General features: G+C 30.9%; 1 protein-coding gene across 1 annotated transcript in view; it reads left to right on the top strand.

The window, feature by feature from the left end:
• Nucleotides 1-595: 595 nt before the first annotated feature.
• The window catches only part of LOC148303201 (dual specificity calcium/calmodulin-dependent 3',5'-cyclic nucleotide phosphodiesterase 1-like), a gene marked incomplete at its 3' end in the record, with an annotated part of 52,745 nt that continues 35,166 nt past the window's right edge, over nucleotides 596-18,174 (top strand). Inside the window, exons 1-2 of the mRNA XM_088270367.1 lie at nucleotides 596-629; nucleotides 3,468-3,593. Coding sequence (XP_088126493.1) covers nucleotides 596-629; nucleotides 3,468-3,593 — 160 coding nt within the window. The remainder of the gene's footprint in view (nucleotides 630-3,467; nucleotides 3,594-18,174) is intronic.

Genomic DNA, 18,174 nt, shown 5'->3' with positions numbered 1-18,174 from the left:
TAATCCGGGGTTCGGATCTTGCATATAAATAAAAGAGTCTCTGCTTAAAAGCTTACCTCAATCCAATATAGATGGCTGTTGTGAATGTCGAAAGATTGATCAATATATTTAGGAGTTCCCAATTTTTGAGTAGAGTGGTTGCCAATCACAGGTAGAATTAGTGAAGAGTAAAGTAATCACAAGATGAAGATGAATATGGAAGTCTGGATATTTACAGTGATCACTTTATACACGTGCAACATTCACCAATCTATCCATGATTGACAACCACACTTCTCATATTTTCGAAATTACTAGATATATTGATCAACCTCATGACAGTACAACCTCACAGTTAATAGTTTTGTTGTAACTTTAAGCAGTATTATAATACTAAATATACCCATTGTTGAGTTAGATTATAATTTCATAATGAAGCGGCTAAAATTAATAAATCTTAGTGATAGAAGGGTAATTACTGATTTGGTCCTGTTATATAAAATTTTTAACAATTTTTTGGACAGCCGTGATCTCTTAAATCAAATAAAGCTTAGCATGCGTCGAAGAGGTACTAGGCAAAAGTCTGTATTCGCAGTATTTGTACATAATGCAAACTATGCCATGTTCTCTCCGATTCTGCGGCTTCGCACGTTAGCCTATGCTTTTGATAGTATAGATTTATTTAATATATTGTTATCCACCTTGAAGTCTGTATTTTTTCAGCATTTCTTCTCCATGTTTTAATGGATAAATTTAAACGTTGTGTTTCACTCTCTCTCACTGCTCGCTGATAGTGTGTGAAGGAGACGTGTATTTACCAGTGCTTACTATTTGTTATTTTATTATTATTTTATGTTTAAGACTTTTTGTTTCTGTATATAAGTTGTATTTTTATATTAGATACTGTATATATGTATTATGTTAAAGGCTTAAACCGTTCAATAAATAAATAAATAATGGGAATTTCGAGATGTATTTTATTTTTTGCGAATAACGCAAAGTTAACAAATATTAATCATGTTTAGGAATAAATCGCCGTCGAATAAATTCTTCAATTATATTGCCATTTTTGCTGTCGATGTGGAAAGGATTTTTATGCCACAGAATTGGCAAAAAAGCTTTTTGCGAACGGAAAAAGTGTGGGGTGTTTTTGTGCCAAGATCGTATATTTCCCCTTTTCTATCTTCATTAAGTGCGACAGCGGCTTACTTGGGACGAATCGAAAATCACTGCTATCCTATCTGGTGATTTATTTAATCCTAATTATCAATTCAGTAAGCCTTAAACAACCCGGGCGTGGGTAGTATTATTTACAAATTCATTAAACCTCGTTCTTTTATTACCGTAAACAGAAATCAAATATGCAATTATTTAAGAAACAGAATAACGTACGGAAGTGAAATATCGAGTAAAAGAAGGATGAAAGTAAACTGAATGGAATCGAAATGCGTTCTTCATATGAATGTGCAGCAAAACGTTGTATGAAATGTCGCTCACTCCTTTCAAGAACGTCATAAATCAAAAATCGTCAATTTTCAGTTGTGCATGTTTTCTGAATGCTCAGAAAATGTTCTATATCCCAGCAAAAGCGACATATTTTTAACTTAATATTTACCATATTCTCAATATTATTAATATTTAAAGCATTTACTATGTGGTTAGTCATTTTTACTTATTAATTTTTTTACAAAAATGTTAATAAAATTAGTATATAACCACTCACCGAGATTTTTACGTCTACCGGTTTCGAGACGTACCCGTCTCTTCGTCAGGACAATCACTAACACAGCATGCAAACAATACTGTCCTAATATTTACCCGCTACAGGGCAGAATGTGTTGTTTTTACATTTTGAAGAAAAGGTGTTGTTTAATTATTTTTTTAAATATACTAAATATTTTTCAAATGGAGAAAAAACCTTCAGGTTTTACCTAAAAAGATCTGTTTCACAGAAAAAAGTTCAATAAGTGGCTTGATATTATTTTTTAATACATTGTATTATATTTTAAAACTTTAAAAACGTTCTCCTGAAAAATGAAGTTTTTTGATTTATGACGTTCTTGAAAGGAGTGAGCGATGTGTCGCCAACTTTCAAAATCCGCCAGATCTATGTAAGTCGATTTTACAAAACACGCGAAATTCTCCTGGTAACATTTATGTTTAAAAGATTTGTTTGTCTTTGGATAAAATATTATGAAATAGAGAATTTTAACATTTTTTAAAGATTTTTTCAATATTAAAAAAAAAAACACGAGACACAAACCGATAATGACGTCATCTTAATTTTTGACCTATCCCCGCTCTCTGATTGGCCGATATGGGTCAGAAGGCAAGTTCCATGAATATAGCGGAATTTGAAATACAACGCTGTTTTTAAGTATTTTTAAGCAGGGTTTTAAAGTATATAAATATTTTAAACAATAAAACCCACAACTGGCATTCCGATAGAGTATTTATTTTAAAAACTTATAAAATTGAATCTGGCGGATTTTGAAAGTAGGCGACACAAATATGTTCGAATGGTGGTGAAAAGGAAAAAATGCAAGGCTGAGATGAGCATTATCGATAAGATAATGAAAGCTGTGTTGAGATGGTTTGGGCAATCAAATGAGTGAAATAAAGGAAAACAAATTAACCCTTAAAACAAAAGATCCAGGAAAACTTGACATGATCAAGTATTTCAAATACTGGTCAGGTAAGGAGTCGGAATAATCGGCGTTTATATATGAGGAGATAGATGAATGTGGAAGAGGCGAAGAATGTTTGCAAAGACAGTGATTTGGCGTTATATTCTCTCTGCCTACCCCTGCGTGAAAGCGGCGTGATGGTTAACTAGTTAGTAAGTGTTTGAATTATAATTGAATTATACTTGTAAAAGCCCTACGGTCGTTTATATAAATAAAATAAATAGATGAATAAATTTAAAGATACATATCGTAGTCATACAGGAAAAAGTGACCAAGTGCATTGTTTAACAAAAACGTGATCATTGACTATTTGACATCCTACTAGCTTAATATTGCCCTGAAAAAATCCCAAAGGATTTTAAACCTGTAAGTATAATATATTGACTTGTTAAAAGTGACTAACTGAATTGGTGTTTATGTTCTTGCCAAGCAAAAGTGACTTTAATGGCCCTCCTGAACATTTTACGTTTTGGTAGTTGGTCACTTTCTCCTGTACGACTACGATTTGTTAAAAAAAATTAAGGCGTTTAAAACTATTTTTCAAACGTAGTATAATTTTATTTACTGTGTTTTAAAGAAAAAACCGTGTAAACAGTTATTTTTTTTCTAAATAAACCGTTATTTTTGTATGTTGTAAAAAGGCTTTTTACAACTATGTTATCTACTATATGTTATCTCGTATATACTCACGACTTCTTTCGTATGTTACTTCCATAGTCGAGTTAACCCACTATCATTACGCCTTTTATCATCTCATATTTTTCACTGTATTGCTCATTACGACCTTTATGTCTCTTCCAGTCGCAAGTCCCCCAGACCGAAGGGCAGCCCGGGACGACGTGGGGGTGCCCCCGCCCAGGGGAGCCCCCCCGGCGCCGCCGCCCTCCATCCCGCCCCCGCCCCCGGCCAGGAACGGCCAGCTGGCTAGTAAGTGCCAAAAAGCGGTGCACGTTATCGTTGGTAATTGCACTTGGTGTTAGTTCAGTAGCTAGAACCATTCCTAACAACATTTCCGTATCGAATTTGAATGTTTTTTTTTTATATTTAAAGCACTAATATGTGGATCATTGTAATATATTACTTTATTTTTCCAAATATATATTTTTTTTGGTTTGTTTTTTTTTTCATTGTTTTGAAGATATCAACTTTTTTCGTCAAATTATCATTATTAACACTTTAATAATATCAGACAGGCGCTGTGGTGTACTTAAGTAGATACTAGACTGCAAAACAGGCGTCGCGGGTCCGATTCCCGCCAACTACAAAAATAATTCAAGATATCGTGTGTATGCTGGTAAAAAACGTTAACTCAAAAATTCCTGTTTGAATAATCCCTGCTATATGAAGCTTTTAGCCTGAATAAAATACCCGCTGTTAAACATAAAGTTGAATTTACTTGTAAAACCACATACTTATACATATATGATATTTCAAACTACTTAGTGCCATCTACTATTTAATTTGCCATCTTATAGAACGTGGAAAACTTATATGCATCATTAAGTCAAAATTGCATTTTTCCGAGTTAATGTTTTTTGCCAGTACACCCACGATTTATATATATATATATATATATATATATATATATATATATATATATATATATATATATATATATATATATATATATATATATATATATATATATATATATATATATATATATATATATATATATATATATATATATATATATATATATATATATATATATATATATATATATATATATATATATATATATATATATATATATATATATATATATATATATATATATATATATATATATATATATATATATATATATATATATATATATATGTATTTTCTATTAGTCTGGGTGTTTGTGTTATAATTTTCTCATCTAGCTACCCTATCCTTACTATACAATCTGTAAACGAGCCACTTCATAATAAAATTTTAAGGTTATTCATTTTTTTTAAATTAAAGATAACCAATTTTAGTTAATGTGCTCAAAATACAGTAAAACCAATTTTAAAAAAACGTAATGCAAATATGCACATTTTAAAAATTATTTTGTTTTTTGAATGAAGTCAGTGTGTTGTGCAAATGAGTAACATAGATTACATTTGTACATATCTGCAACTTAATGATAACTGAAACTTGTCATTTATTCAGAATAATTCATTCCACACAACTTCGCCACCGCGTTTCAAATACGAGTTGAACCCGATAATAATTATTTCAGTATCGAAAAGCAGTAACATATATTTTAAACCCTCTCTCCCTCCGGGAATCAAACCAGAAAACTGATGCATGGTAGCCAAGCACGCCATCCACTTCGCTACGGTAGCGGACAAATAATATATTGGACGTGTATGGAGTGGCGCAATTTCTAAAGGTGAAACAACCATAAATTTTCAGCTGACCAACATAATTCAATGGTTTGCCGAAAACTAAAATACACTTAGATTATAAAAATACTGTTGATTTACTAACAACATTTTGAGTGTGTCCAAATACTTTTTTCACAAATTTATGGATTATCTCCAATGAAAGGAGTTATTTATCATATTACATTTTGACATCTCAATGTAGATGAAGAAGAATATGGAAGTCTGGTCTGAAAATGTAACAGAAAACGGTCTTTATCCCCAAAGGTTAATTTTTTTTTTTTAAGATTCGTGGAACGAACTTAATTAAAAATTTAGTCTGTGGTTGGTCTAACCTTATTTTTTTGTATTTTTTTATTATAAAAAATTAAATGATAATAAACTTTAAAAAACTTTAATTAATTATATTTACAAAATGATTACGGATTCAAAATTGACTTTATTTATTAACGAAATATGTTAGAAATAAATAAGTGTTGCCCGCTGATGTTGTTTGGTCTACCGTAAATTATGCCTACTCTTTTTTTCAATATTTTTCAATTATTATTTTAATATAAAATACAATACAATTATTATAATTTAATACAATATATAGTGCCCAAACTGACAACCCCTATTATGTCGCACGTATTACATTAAATTACATTTTCTAGTCCCAATTGACTCTATGCATCCCAGATTGGACTCATGATAAGATCACTTTCTAATAGTACGATAAGGTGATCAAAGGGACCCGAAACTAGAACTACGGATCGCGTCCAAAGTAACTTAAAATATTTCGAGATAAAAATAGTTGTTCTTCTCTTAACACGTTGACTGCCAGTGTCAGTCACCGGTGGCCGACACAAGGCATTTCAACTGCGACTCGTCATAATTTCAAATGACATATTTGTGTCGGGTTTGTGGTCCCGTGGTTAGTGTCACAGACTCTCGACTCAGACTTTCTCGGTTTGAATCAACTCTACCACAATTTGATACCTATTTCTAATAATAAGCCACTTATGCTCACAGAAATAGTTTGCAATTGAAGTATTTTTGTAAATAACAAAAATACAGATATTTCTTTATTAAAAAAATAATAATAAAATTTTACTTTTTATGACAATATAAGGTACAAAGTGTCCGCCTCCGGTGGCCGACGAGACTCAATTGAAATGCTTTGTGTCGGTCACCGGTGGCTGACACCGACAGTCAATATATTAACTATCCGCAGTTCCTGTTCCTTCTTCTTTCCTATTTAACTGTTAAATTTATCTTCATCATCCAATTTCGTACGTCATCTGTGTCCTCCAAATATTTTCCACTCTTCCAACAATCCGATCATCTTACATTCATCAAATTAATACCGCGTCGTCTCTATACAGTGCCCTATGCGTCATTTATAAAGGTAAAAAAAAAATCTTTCAATTTGGGTCACCAATAAATTGTCGTTTACTGTCCTTCAAAACCGTTTATTCTGTTTGTATTTCTCTCGATCATTTGATGAATTTCTCCAAACGGATTTCATTTCCGCCAATCATTTATATCATTTCTTTGTAAAATAGAACTTTGTTCACTAAATTTGAGATTCTTTTGCACAAATATAATATTTTCTCCTTTATCACCCCTTGCAAAACCTTAACAAGGACTGACAATATCTCTTGAATATTTTATTGAAGGCTTTGAAATAAAATAAAATAAGTACGTTGTTTGGCTGGTAATACGGGCACGATAAATTTATTTCACAATTCAAATTTAAAAACAAGCATTTTCAAAAAAAAAAGTAATACGTAACTTATATCACTGTCTGTATAAAATACATATAAATATTTTGCCTAATGTTGATCACAGTTACGCTTTTTGACGCACATTTATCCCGTAAAAAAAATAATATGCGTTAATTATCTTAATTTTTAATATAACGTTAACCCTTTTTTTTTAGATGGGAATTGCATTTATTATTTACCTTGCTTATTATGTATAAGGTTTAGAGTTGACCCTTATCTGTGCCCATATGGTGCATAAAGCACTGCATTTAATCGACGAAATGCAAATTTGTTCATTATATAAAGTCAATGCGATCAATGCTGCTCTCCAAATTATTGCATATCAAAGCAGTTTTTTTCAGAAAATACTTTTTACTTTCATCCGCGCCAAATCGTGCGTAGGGCACTGCATCAGATTGATGAAATGTTTATTTGTTTGTAAATTATATTTCCGCCTCCGTAGTGTAATGGTCAGCACGCTCGGTCCGTATGCTCGGAGGTCCCGGGTTCGATTCCCAGGGGGGGTCAAATATATAAGTGATTTTTTCACTCTAATATTGATTCAATATTACCCTGGACTAATACCTGATCACCTTTTCTTCGTATGTTGACAATCAAGATAACACTGCGTTTATATGATGCAGTGTCCTATGCACCATTGGGGTGCGGGTAAGGGTTTGAAGATGAAGAAGAAATTATATACAGGCAAGGTGATCAATTATGCACTCCGGTTAGGTCCCAGGGTAATATTAGGGTGAAAAAACACACAAATAATTATTTCGAACCCAGGACCTCCAGCATGGTACCAAGCGAAGGCAGACAAATAGATGAAAAACAGATGACGAAATAAAGGAGCCACAAGATGAAGAACGTTACCGATATATTGAAAAGGAAATGGAGGAGTAATATCAGATTGGAAAATTTGGCTAAGGCATGCAAAGTTGTAAAATCGTACTTGTAATAGCTTGTGTAACTTGGACCCTGCTTATTACGAGGAACGTCACGCTTCATATAAAAACATATTAAACTTTTTTTTTTTATTTAAATTGACACGACAGTATGTTAATCATCAGCTGAAGTGACAAAAAAGTAGACTGTATAAATTTCAAAAGCATTAGGTTTATTTTACGAATATGTAGGCTAAAAATCCTCACAAACGGGTCACTTAATTCAGATATAACAAAAAATGTGTAATAAACATAATGCTTACGATGGCTTACCTCAAGATTTATTTAGTAGTTTTTTTATGTTTATAACCCTTTTGCCTTATTAGGCGGGCTATTATTTTTATTGTCCAGGGCGCTTTAAATCGCACCATTCCATAATAAATAGTTCCGGTACGACACCCAGATTATAGTATCCATGCTTGCACATTTACATATTACGTGTGGTGAATATTTCGTAAGCGGTGGTTTAAAATGGTAATTTTAATATCCGCCTCCGTAGTGTAATGGTCAGTACGCTCGGTTACCGGTCTGGAGGTCCCGGGTTCGATTTTCAGGGGGAGGGGGGGAATAAATCTGTCGGGTTGTGGCCCTGAGGTTAGTGTTCTCGGTTCGAACCCACTGTACCACAATTTGTTACCTATTTCTAATAATGAGACGCTTAGGCTCACAGGAAAAGTATGAAATTGAAATATTTGTGTAAATAATAAAAACACAAATATTTGTCTTTTTTTTAAATATTTTTACATGTATATAAGTGAGTTTATCACTATAATATTTATAATATTGCCCTGGACTGGTACCTGAAGTGGAGGGCTAATCACCTTTCCTTCATGTGTTGACGATCAAGATAACACTGCTTTTATGTTCTGCAGTGCCCTATGCACCATTGGGGTGCGGATAAGGGTTGAAATAAATAAATGTATAAAGATTGACAATAATAAAAAATACTAACTAACTAAACATCACGTCGCTTCTCCGCAGGGGTTGGCAGAGAAAAAATAATGCCACACTAATCTGTCATTGCAAACAATCTTCGCCTCTTTCACGGTCGTGCATCTCCTCATACACACCCCTCCGATTATTCTGACAACTGACCTGACTTCTTTCAAGCATTTGAAATACTCAACAGAGCCAAGTTTCCCTCGGTCTTCTTCGGAATTAATACTTTTATGTTATTTTAATTTGTGTATTGTATTATTGTGTGTTGTTTTGTATGCTGTTGTTGAATTCAGTAGTGTAAAGAGTATATATTTTGTAAATAATTTTCATTAAATGATTACATTTAAATTATGAAAATAAAACATTTATCCTATTTTTAGGACTCCGTAAAATTATTCAATATTTCAAAATTATTCCATCCCAAAAAAAAAGAGAATCAATGCCCTAAGGCAGTGGTTCTCATTTTTTGGGATGGAATAATTTCATCGATTTTCCACACATTAGTCTAAACTAATGTGTGGAAAATCGATGAATCACATAATTTTAATAGATTTATATTATCCACTGACACTTCGTGATGGAATTGCATTTTTAATTTATTATTAGATTAAAACCAATATTTTTAGCTTTTCCACTTTTTTATTTGACCAGCGACCGGGTTTCGTCGTTACCGACATCATCAGACTGGTTTAAATTCGGATATTAGAAAATAATATAAGGCTGACTTAGAGATAATAAATAATTATTGAGAAATGTTGTATGAGGTATAAATGACGAGAGATTGAATAATAGGCCCGTTTAGTAAACATCCATATTTTTCTTCATCTGCATTAAGATGTCAAAATTTAATATTTTGTTTCTTGAATGATACTTGAGTGGCACATTTTATGAACTTCATCAAATTAAAACACTTTGTTTTACCCACTTTTTTTATTATTAGTACACTTTAATCTACCGATTTCGACAAGAGCCTTGTCATCATCAGGGTTTATTTAATTCTAAAACATTGTAATACTCACAATTAGTTACATTCCTTGTTTTTTGGGTGATTCCATTAGTTGTTATTTGGAGTTGCTACGCAATGCACAGTGATATTTAGGATTTAGTTTTTGGTAAGGGAATGTAATTAATTATGACTATTTTAATGTTTTTGAATTTAATAAATCCTGATGATGACAAGGTTAATGTCAAAACCGGTAGGTCAAAGTGTATTAATAATAAAAAAGTGGTTAAAACAATTTTTTTAAAATTTTATAAAGTTAATATTTTTTGTTTGGTTGTGATTAAGAGATTATAAGAGATCATACATACATAAGAACGAAACAAAAAACCAAACGTTATATACGAATATCTAACAACGTCAATAATACTTTTTGAGATTAGTCGGTCAGGATATTTAATATTCGAGGATCTTAGTTTTGTTTTCATGACATATTATTATTTTGTGACCTTTAACTAAGTCCTCTTATCCGCTGTCAGACAGTACGTAACGAAATTGAGGTTCTCATTTTTTCCTCGCCCGCGGGCGCTCGGTTTGGACTTCGTTTATTATTTCTCCCCCCGAAGGAAAAACAAAAAGCAATATTATCAAAGAACGTTAACAGAACGTCTCCTCTCCCCAACCCTTCAACTTCAACCCCCAGTTTCCTGTCAAGATAACGCAGTTTCTATTGGATTACAAACGAATTCTCACAATATAATGCTCTTTCAAGAAATCCGCTGTATTTTTTGGCTTCGATGTATCAGCAATTTATCGATTTTGCCGCGTAGCTATTAAAAAACTTAACGTTCTTACTAAAACATCTTTTGATTTATAATACAATGAGGCTAATGGCGTCTGAAATCCTGGTGGGATTATCGAAAAACTCTTAAATTTAATAAACTTTGAAAATACATCTTTTCTTCGATCTTCGTCTCTCGTGGTTCATTACTTATTCTGTCAATAAATGATTGTACCATTTAAAAGATTATAGATTAGTGAGATTACTTGATGTCATTAATTGGTTTGGCAGTATTTTTGTGGAAATATATGACAGACATTTTAAATTAGTATTTTACTTGGTAAATACCACTTTGCCTTGAAATCGTTTGTAACACGTGCTAGGGTTATTTTAACTTCATTGTTTTACGATATTTGATCATGATGTTGAACACATCGAAGCACAAGATATTATACGATAGTATGTACAAGTACGTTTATGCAATTCCAAACGTTCTAGCTGTGGGCACTTTTTTTTCTTATTCTCAAATTAAAGTAGCATTAAAGCAACAATGTCCTTCACTTTACGCTCCTTCATTTACGCCCTCTTTATCCTAAATATAAATTTTACTTTTTGATTCATGAATCAGGAGCGCAGGACTGATCACATGTGATTGACGCTCGTTTATCGCCGCTTTGATCCAATGCTCCCTACCCTACTCTTCGTTGAGTAGCTTTATCTAAAAATCTGTTGACTCCAAATATATTTTTGACAGATTTTTTAATCACAAAAAACGACTGATTTTTTAAATAATAATCGTTCAAACGCAACCACGACGATCTGTCAGTCTATGGTCAGCTGATGACTATAGCTAGAGAGCTGTCATTATTCATGTGTTATGAGATGCCTATCAATACAATGATATACAGGTGTTTCATTTGTAAAAATGGGCAGGAATCAATAAAAAGTTAATATACAGAAGTAAAAAATGTAATGCAAATGATTTGGGTTTAAACGTATTTATTTTACTATTCAGCAAGTCATACCTTAGACTTAAATGGTTTACGTGAAATAAAGTTGCAATCATAATAAAGTTACGTAAACCAATTGGAATATAAATACACAGCAATTTAAAATTCAATAAATGTTGTACAAAAGGTAAGGATTTCAAATATTATTGAAAATGTCGTCAATGGTAATGATATACTTTGGATTTCTTTAATAACAAATAATGACTACTTTCGCTTACCATTTTTGACAAATGGCGGTAATAATGAGTGTGATAATAACACCGGTAATTTACTATAGGAAATCTGATTTTAACTGGATGAAAGTAGAATACAGGGGGTGAAGACCAGCACTTGTATTATCATTTTTGTATTGTTAAACTTTTCGTTGCGGGATCAAATTTAAAGGCAATTGTGAAAACGCGTATCAGAGTGATGCGCCGTCTTATAACCACCAATTAATCGCCCTAATCGAGGGATGCCTTTAACGTTGCCAATAACATCAACATTGTAAAACGTTTTATCTTGCGGCGTTAATCCGGGTCGTCGTGGAGCAGATATCTGGGAGAGATTTCGCGTCGCCAATGTGGGAGAGTTGCTCGGTGCAAACGCTTTTCACAGCTCGTATAATTTTATAGCCCTCTCCGGCCTCCGTAAGGTTTCATCAGATTCGGACTAGACTTTGGTGGGAAAATTAGGTCAAATTTACTCCCTCCCTTATAACGTTTGGTAGATAGATAGATATACTTTATCTAAGGCAGATGGTCCAGTGCCGTAACTATCGTAAAATTCAAATTTTCAAGAGACCCTTGAACTATACATCTCCAAAAAATTTACATACCCTATTTTATGAACACATCCTGTAGCCCGTATCAAATTTCGATCAAATTGAGTGTGATAAATTTTCAGCCACGTTGCCCATAGAGTGAGTGATAACGTGTATTTCAGACACATATGTACACTATGACATCGATAAATATCATGCCAGTAAGTTTAATATTATTAACGAGTTATGTTGGCAGTTTGAAACTGGTGTCGTTATGTATTTTTAGAAAGTTAACGTCACCGATAGTTAAAACGATAATTTTATTCTGGCTTTAGCTGGCTAAGAGTTGGTGCAATATTAAGTCAACAATATTTTGTAAACTTACAAGTAAGTTTCTTAAAAAAAAAATTAATTTGAATAAACAAAAACTCTCCGTCGCTTTGTAGCATTCAAAACGGACTCCTACAATATTTTCCCATACTAGAAGTGAGTACAGTTAAATTTATGAACACGATAATTATATAATGTGTATATTAAAAGCATTGTTAATTCTGTGTTATAGTAATATAACTTATCCTTTTCATTCATCGTTCACTTTGTATAATACTACTTTAAAAAAGTAATGCCACCTTTTAAGTGGTATTACACATAGTGAACGACGAATTATAAAGAGAGTGTTACGATATTTATAGATGCAATATAAATTATGACTAAGTCCATAGGGACTTGGGATAACTGGGAGGAGTGTGGAATGTGGAAGGACAAATTATAGAGGGATTTGAATTTCTATGGACTAGCTCAAGGACTATACACGTACGAGTCCTACCATGATAGCTGTTCCCAAACTACGAAATTCTGTGGCTTATATAGAGGAATCATTAGAAATATCAATTGTAGAGATGTGGTTGATAAGTAACTTTGACTTTTTTCGGTTATCCGTTTGGAATAGGCAGTGTTCGTTACTTTTATTGGTTTGTATTTCTTTCCAGCTCAAATTTTCGATGTCAAATATTTATTATTTGGAGCTGTATTCAACACGCTACAAAATTTGTACGCTAGGTTACATCATTTTGAAACATTTATATATATATATATATATATATATATATATATATATATATATATATATATATATATATATATATATATATATATATATATATATATATATATATATATATATATATATATATATATATTTATATATATAAATATGTATATATATATATAAATATATATATTTTATATATATATATATATATATATATATATATATATATATATATATATATATATATATATTTATATATATAAATATATATATATATATATATATATATATATTTATATATATATATATATATATATATATATATAAATATATATATATATATATATATATATATATATTTATATATATATATATATATATATATATATATATATATATATATACTTATATAAATATAAGTATATATATATATATATATATATATATATATATATATATATATATATATATATATATATATATTTATATAAGTATATATATATATATATATATATATATATATATATATTATATATATATATATATATATATATATATATATATATATATTTATATAAGTATATATATATATATATATATATATATATAAATATATATATATATATATATATATATATATATATATATATATATATATATATATATATATATATATATATATATATATATATTATATATATATATATATATATATATATATATAATATATATATATATATATATATATATATTTATATATATAAATATATATATATGTATATATATATATATATATATATATATATATATATATATATATATATATATATATATATATGTTTATATATTTAAATAGATGTGTGTGTGTGTGGATGATGTATATTAATTTAAAGCTGATCACAAATTTAGTTATTTATTGCGTATTTCTAGCTCCTTATTTATTTTTTTAAAAATATGCTTGAAATAAATACATATTAACCGATAATATGACGAAAATATCCCCATCGAGTTACCGAAGAAGTCGCCGTAACTCATTAGTCTCATCTCTTATTTGTATTTTTTTACGATACGTACATAAAAAAAAGTTTTCAAATATTTCAGGCTGATACTTTAAGATTATTTGAAGCCCCCACTTAAACTCTGGTTAAAAATGCCAGATATCCTTCTGTCTTCCAGAAAAAAAGCCAATAAAGCCTGCAAAAAATTCTATAGCCTTAAATACCAAATGCCTACGCAGCACAAACTAGCTTCGTTTCATGTCATTGTAGACATATAAAACACTTTATTAACCACAGGGGTATTTTAATGACAGGATTGAAGGGATATTTTCACCCTTAAATTCTCCCAAAAATGTACTTTAATTAGTCGTTGTTTTCATTCTTTATATTTTTTAACTGTATCTATCAAAACCTTTATCAATTGTTAAAATTGTCTATAATAACTGTCCATAGTAGCATACATATAATACGAGTATAATTGCTACATCTCGTTCGCATCAAATCAAATATAAACAGGGACTTTCTCAACACAAAAAATATATAAAAACGGAAAACATTACGGTTTTGTCACTATTGTACAATTAACATTTACTTCACTTCAAAGCCTTAAGATGGTGCATAGGGCACTGCATCATATAAACGCAGTGTTCTTGATCGTTAACACATGAAGGACAGGTGATCAGCCTCCGCTTCAGGTACCAGTCCAGGGTTATATGGAATAAATATTAGAGTGAAAAAATCACTTACATTTATTTGACCCCTACACTGAGAATCGAACCCTGGACCTCCAGTACGGTAGCCAAGCGTGCTGATCATTACACTACGGAGGCGGATAATTAATATAATATGTGTTGCTGACTTGGTTGAAATCAAATCTACTGTGATGATAATATTTTTTTTTTATTTTTCTCGCGATTGCCTTATGACCTTTTTAACTATTTTTATTGGATTTGTTGACTATTTATTGCTTTCATAGTGAAGTCACAATACTGAAGTAGCTTTCTGAATTTCACTACACGTCACAAAACGAGTACTAAGCGTCACATGGGAAACACACCTTTGAGAAAAGGACGTCGTTTCTCTAAAGAAGATCATTCGTTTTTATTGCCGAGAGTCCTCTCATGAAACATCACGTAGCAGAGACCCACTTTACACAACGTGCTCGGGCGAGGAATAACATCACTTTGTAGAGAAATTAGTATTAAAACGTTTTTTTTTTTTTTTTTTTAAATCTCAACATAGATGAAGAAGCAAACTAATCATCGCACAGATTGTAACCCACCAAGAAGTTGTTTATGTGCATGGATTTTTTTCCCACTGATATCTAATTTTAACTAACTAACCATCACGCCGCTTCTACCCAAAAGGAGGCTGAGAGAATAGATCGCGTCACCAATCTAATTTTGCTGACAATCTTCGACTCTTCCACATTCATACATCTTTTACAAACACGCCAATTTTTCCGACTACTGACCCGACCACTTGCAAGTATTTGAAATACTTGATCGTGCCAAGTTACGATCAAGTATTTCAAATACTTGAAAGTTTTAATTTAATTAATTCATACAATTTCAAACCACGTACTGAGCGACTAGCCTAGAGGGGGTAAGCCTGCTCATTGTGGATATTAAATTATAATTAAATTTAATTATACCGTCGCAACGGTAGAAAAATAAAAATAATAATGTACGACTTTTGAAAGCTGTGTTGCGCTAAATAACTTTACAGAGCGTAATGGCGCATTTACCCTGAGGCGCAAAACGAATCTCTACAGTAACTTGCTAATTTCATAAAAAAGAAGCTATTTCATCCCCTAAAAAAAAACCTTGATGTTTCAATTTAAAGTAATATATTGCGATAATTCGTCTTTGGTGAAAAATGTTAAATTCAAAAATTAAGTTATCGCGGCTACCAGGCTGAAATGGGATGAATGAAAAGACGTTCAATTTGGTCTGAAAAATCCTAATGGATACATCTTGTTTTCAAGTATTTGTAATGTGTACGCATATACAAATGGGGGGGTTAGGGCGGGGTTTACTTTTTGAAAGATTTATTGTTTGGCATTACAGATGATAAATAAGAATAAAGCCAAGCTTTATAGGTTTGCTGGGTGCACGGCAAAAAAAAGCTTATTTTTCTCTCGATTTAGTAAACTGAGAAGAAACACGTGTCAGATGCATTAATTACTCAATAAATAATTTATTCAAAGAAATTATGTTAATATAACGTTAAAAAACACTCTCCTTACCATCTACTGTTTGCTTTGTGTAATACCACTTTTATTAACAATAATTCATGACTACCGGTTTCGGAATAATCATTCCATCAACAGGTCATGAAAATAAAATTATTACGGTTTGTTATTTATACAAAAATATAATTTTGAATGAGAGAAAGAAGACGAATGAATCGCAATGGGAATATTTTTAAAAGTGGAATCGAAGATAAAAATTAGTTGGTTATTCATTTTCGGTAAATTAGTCGGTTATTTATTGATTGCTTTACTTATTTCTGATTTTTCAAAAATACTTTAGTTGTTTAAACTCATTATCGGTTATTTTAGCAATAACTTTTAAATTAAAAATTACAGTACTAATTACTTGAAAAATAGAGCAAAATAAAAATTCCCTTTTCCAACAAAGATAGCTGTTGTGAACTCACATGCATAGTGTCACTCGTTTGAGCAGTATATCTAGGAGTTCCAAATTTTACAGTATTGTGGTTGTGAATCATGGGTTAAATTGGTGAATGATACACGTGTGTAAAGTGATCACTTTACCAAGCCTATGATGGTCGTAAGCCCTTTAAATGACCATACTTACATATTTTTCAAAGTTAAGTTAATGCAAAAATAAACAAATTTATGCATTTTATCGAACTACGGTGATTCTGTTGACAATCGGAAAACACCGGAAAATATGTTTGTATTTTTTACGTAAGAAAATGTCAACAAAACGAACAAACTAAACATATTAGTTTTGAAAATATACGGCTTTTGTTAAAATAAACTTTATGCATATGGCAAAAGTACCAATTTACAAAAATTAAAAAATCTACAATTAGTAGGAAATAAAAAATACGTAAATAAGGAAAATTTTGTGCTCTTTTTATCTTTTTACAAATGGCTTGCGTAGATATTCGCATGAAACTTTTTTATTATAATATTTTATGTATATAGATGTGTGTGTTCGTTTTTAATGTAGACCATAGATTCCCAAACTGGGCAATATCGTTCTCTTGAGGGCGATATGAAGACGAATAGGCAATAACAGATTCATGAAAAAATTAATCCCTAAAAATGTTTTAAGCATTTTATATTATATTTAAAGCAAATATTTTTAACCTAATATTTAATGTATTTAAGGATATATTAAAATGTATAGTTGTCAATCATGGGTAGAATTGGTGAATGTTACACGTATGTAAAGTGATCATTTAACTAAGCCTATGACGGTTGTAAGCCTTGTAAATGCCCAGACTTCCATATTTTTATTCATCCACGTTGAGATGTTATTTTTTTTTAAATAACTCTTAATTGGAGATAATCCAAATATGTGAACAAGTATTTGGACACACTGAAAACGTTGTAAAGAATTAGCTAGTATTTGTTACGCGTGTGTAAAGTGATTATTTAACCAACCCTATGACGGTTGTAAGCCTTGTAAATGCCTAGATTTTAATATTCTTCTACACCTAAGAGTATGTTGAGATTAGTGTTCTCAAAATAATCATTTTAATTTTGTACCCTTTTTTGTAATATTGTACTACTTCTACTACTAAGCCTACTTGTACTACTTCTACTTCTAAGCCTACTACTACGGCTACTTCTACTACTAAGCCTACTACTACTAATAAGGCTACTTCTACTACTACGCCTACTTCTACTACTAAGGCTACTTCTATTACTTCTACCACTAAAACTACTACTACTACTTCTACTACTAAATCTTCTTCTACTTCTTAACCTACTTCTACTTCTAAGCCTATTTCTACTGCTA

Source organism: Brachycentrus maculatus, unplaced genomic scaffold (genome assembly GCF_059751285.1).
Source record: "Brachycentrus maculatus isolate JH-2025_06_01 unplaced genomic scaffold, ASM5975128v1 h1tg000379l, whole genome shotgun sequence".
In the NCBI taxonomy this organism is placed as follows: Eukaryota; Metazoa; Arthropoda; class Insecta; order Trichoptera; family Brachycentridae; genus Brachycentrus; species Brachycentrus maculatus.
This window is presented reverse-complemented; position numbering and strand designations above follow the sequence as displayed.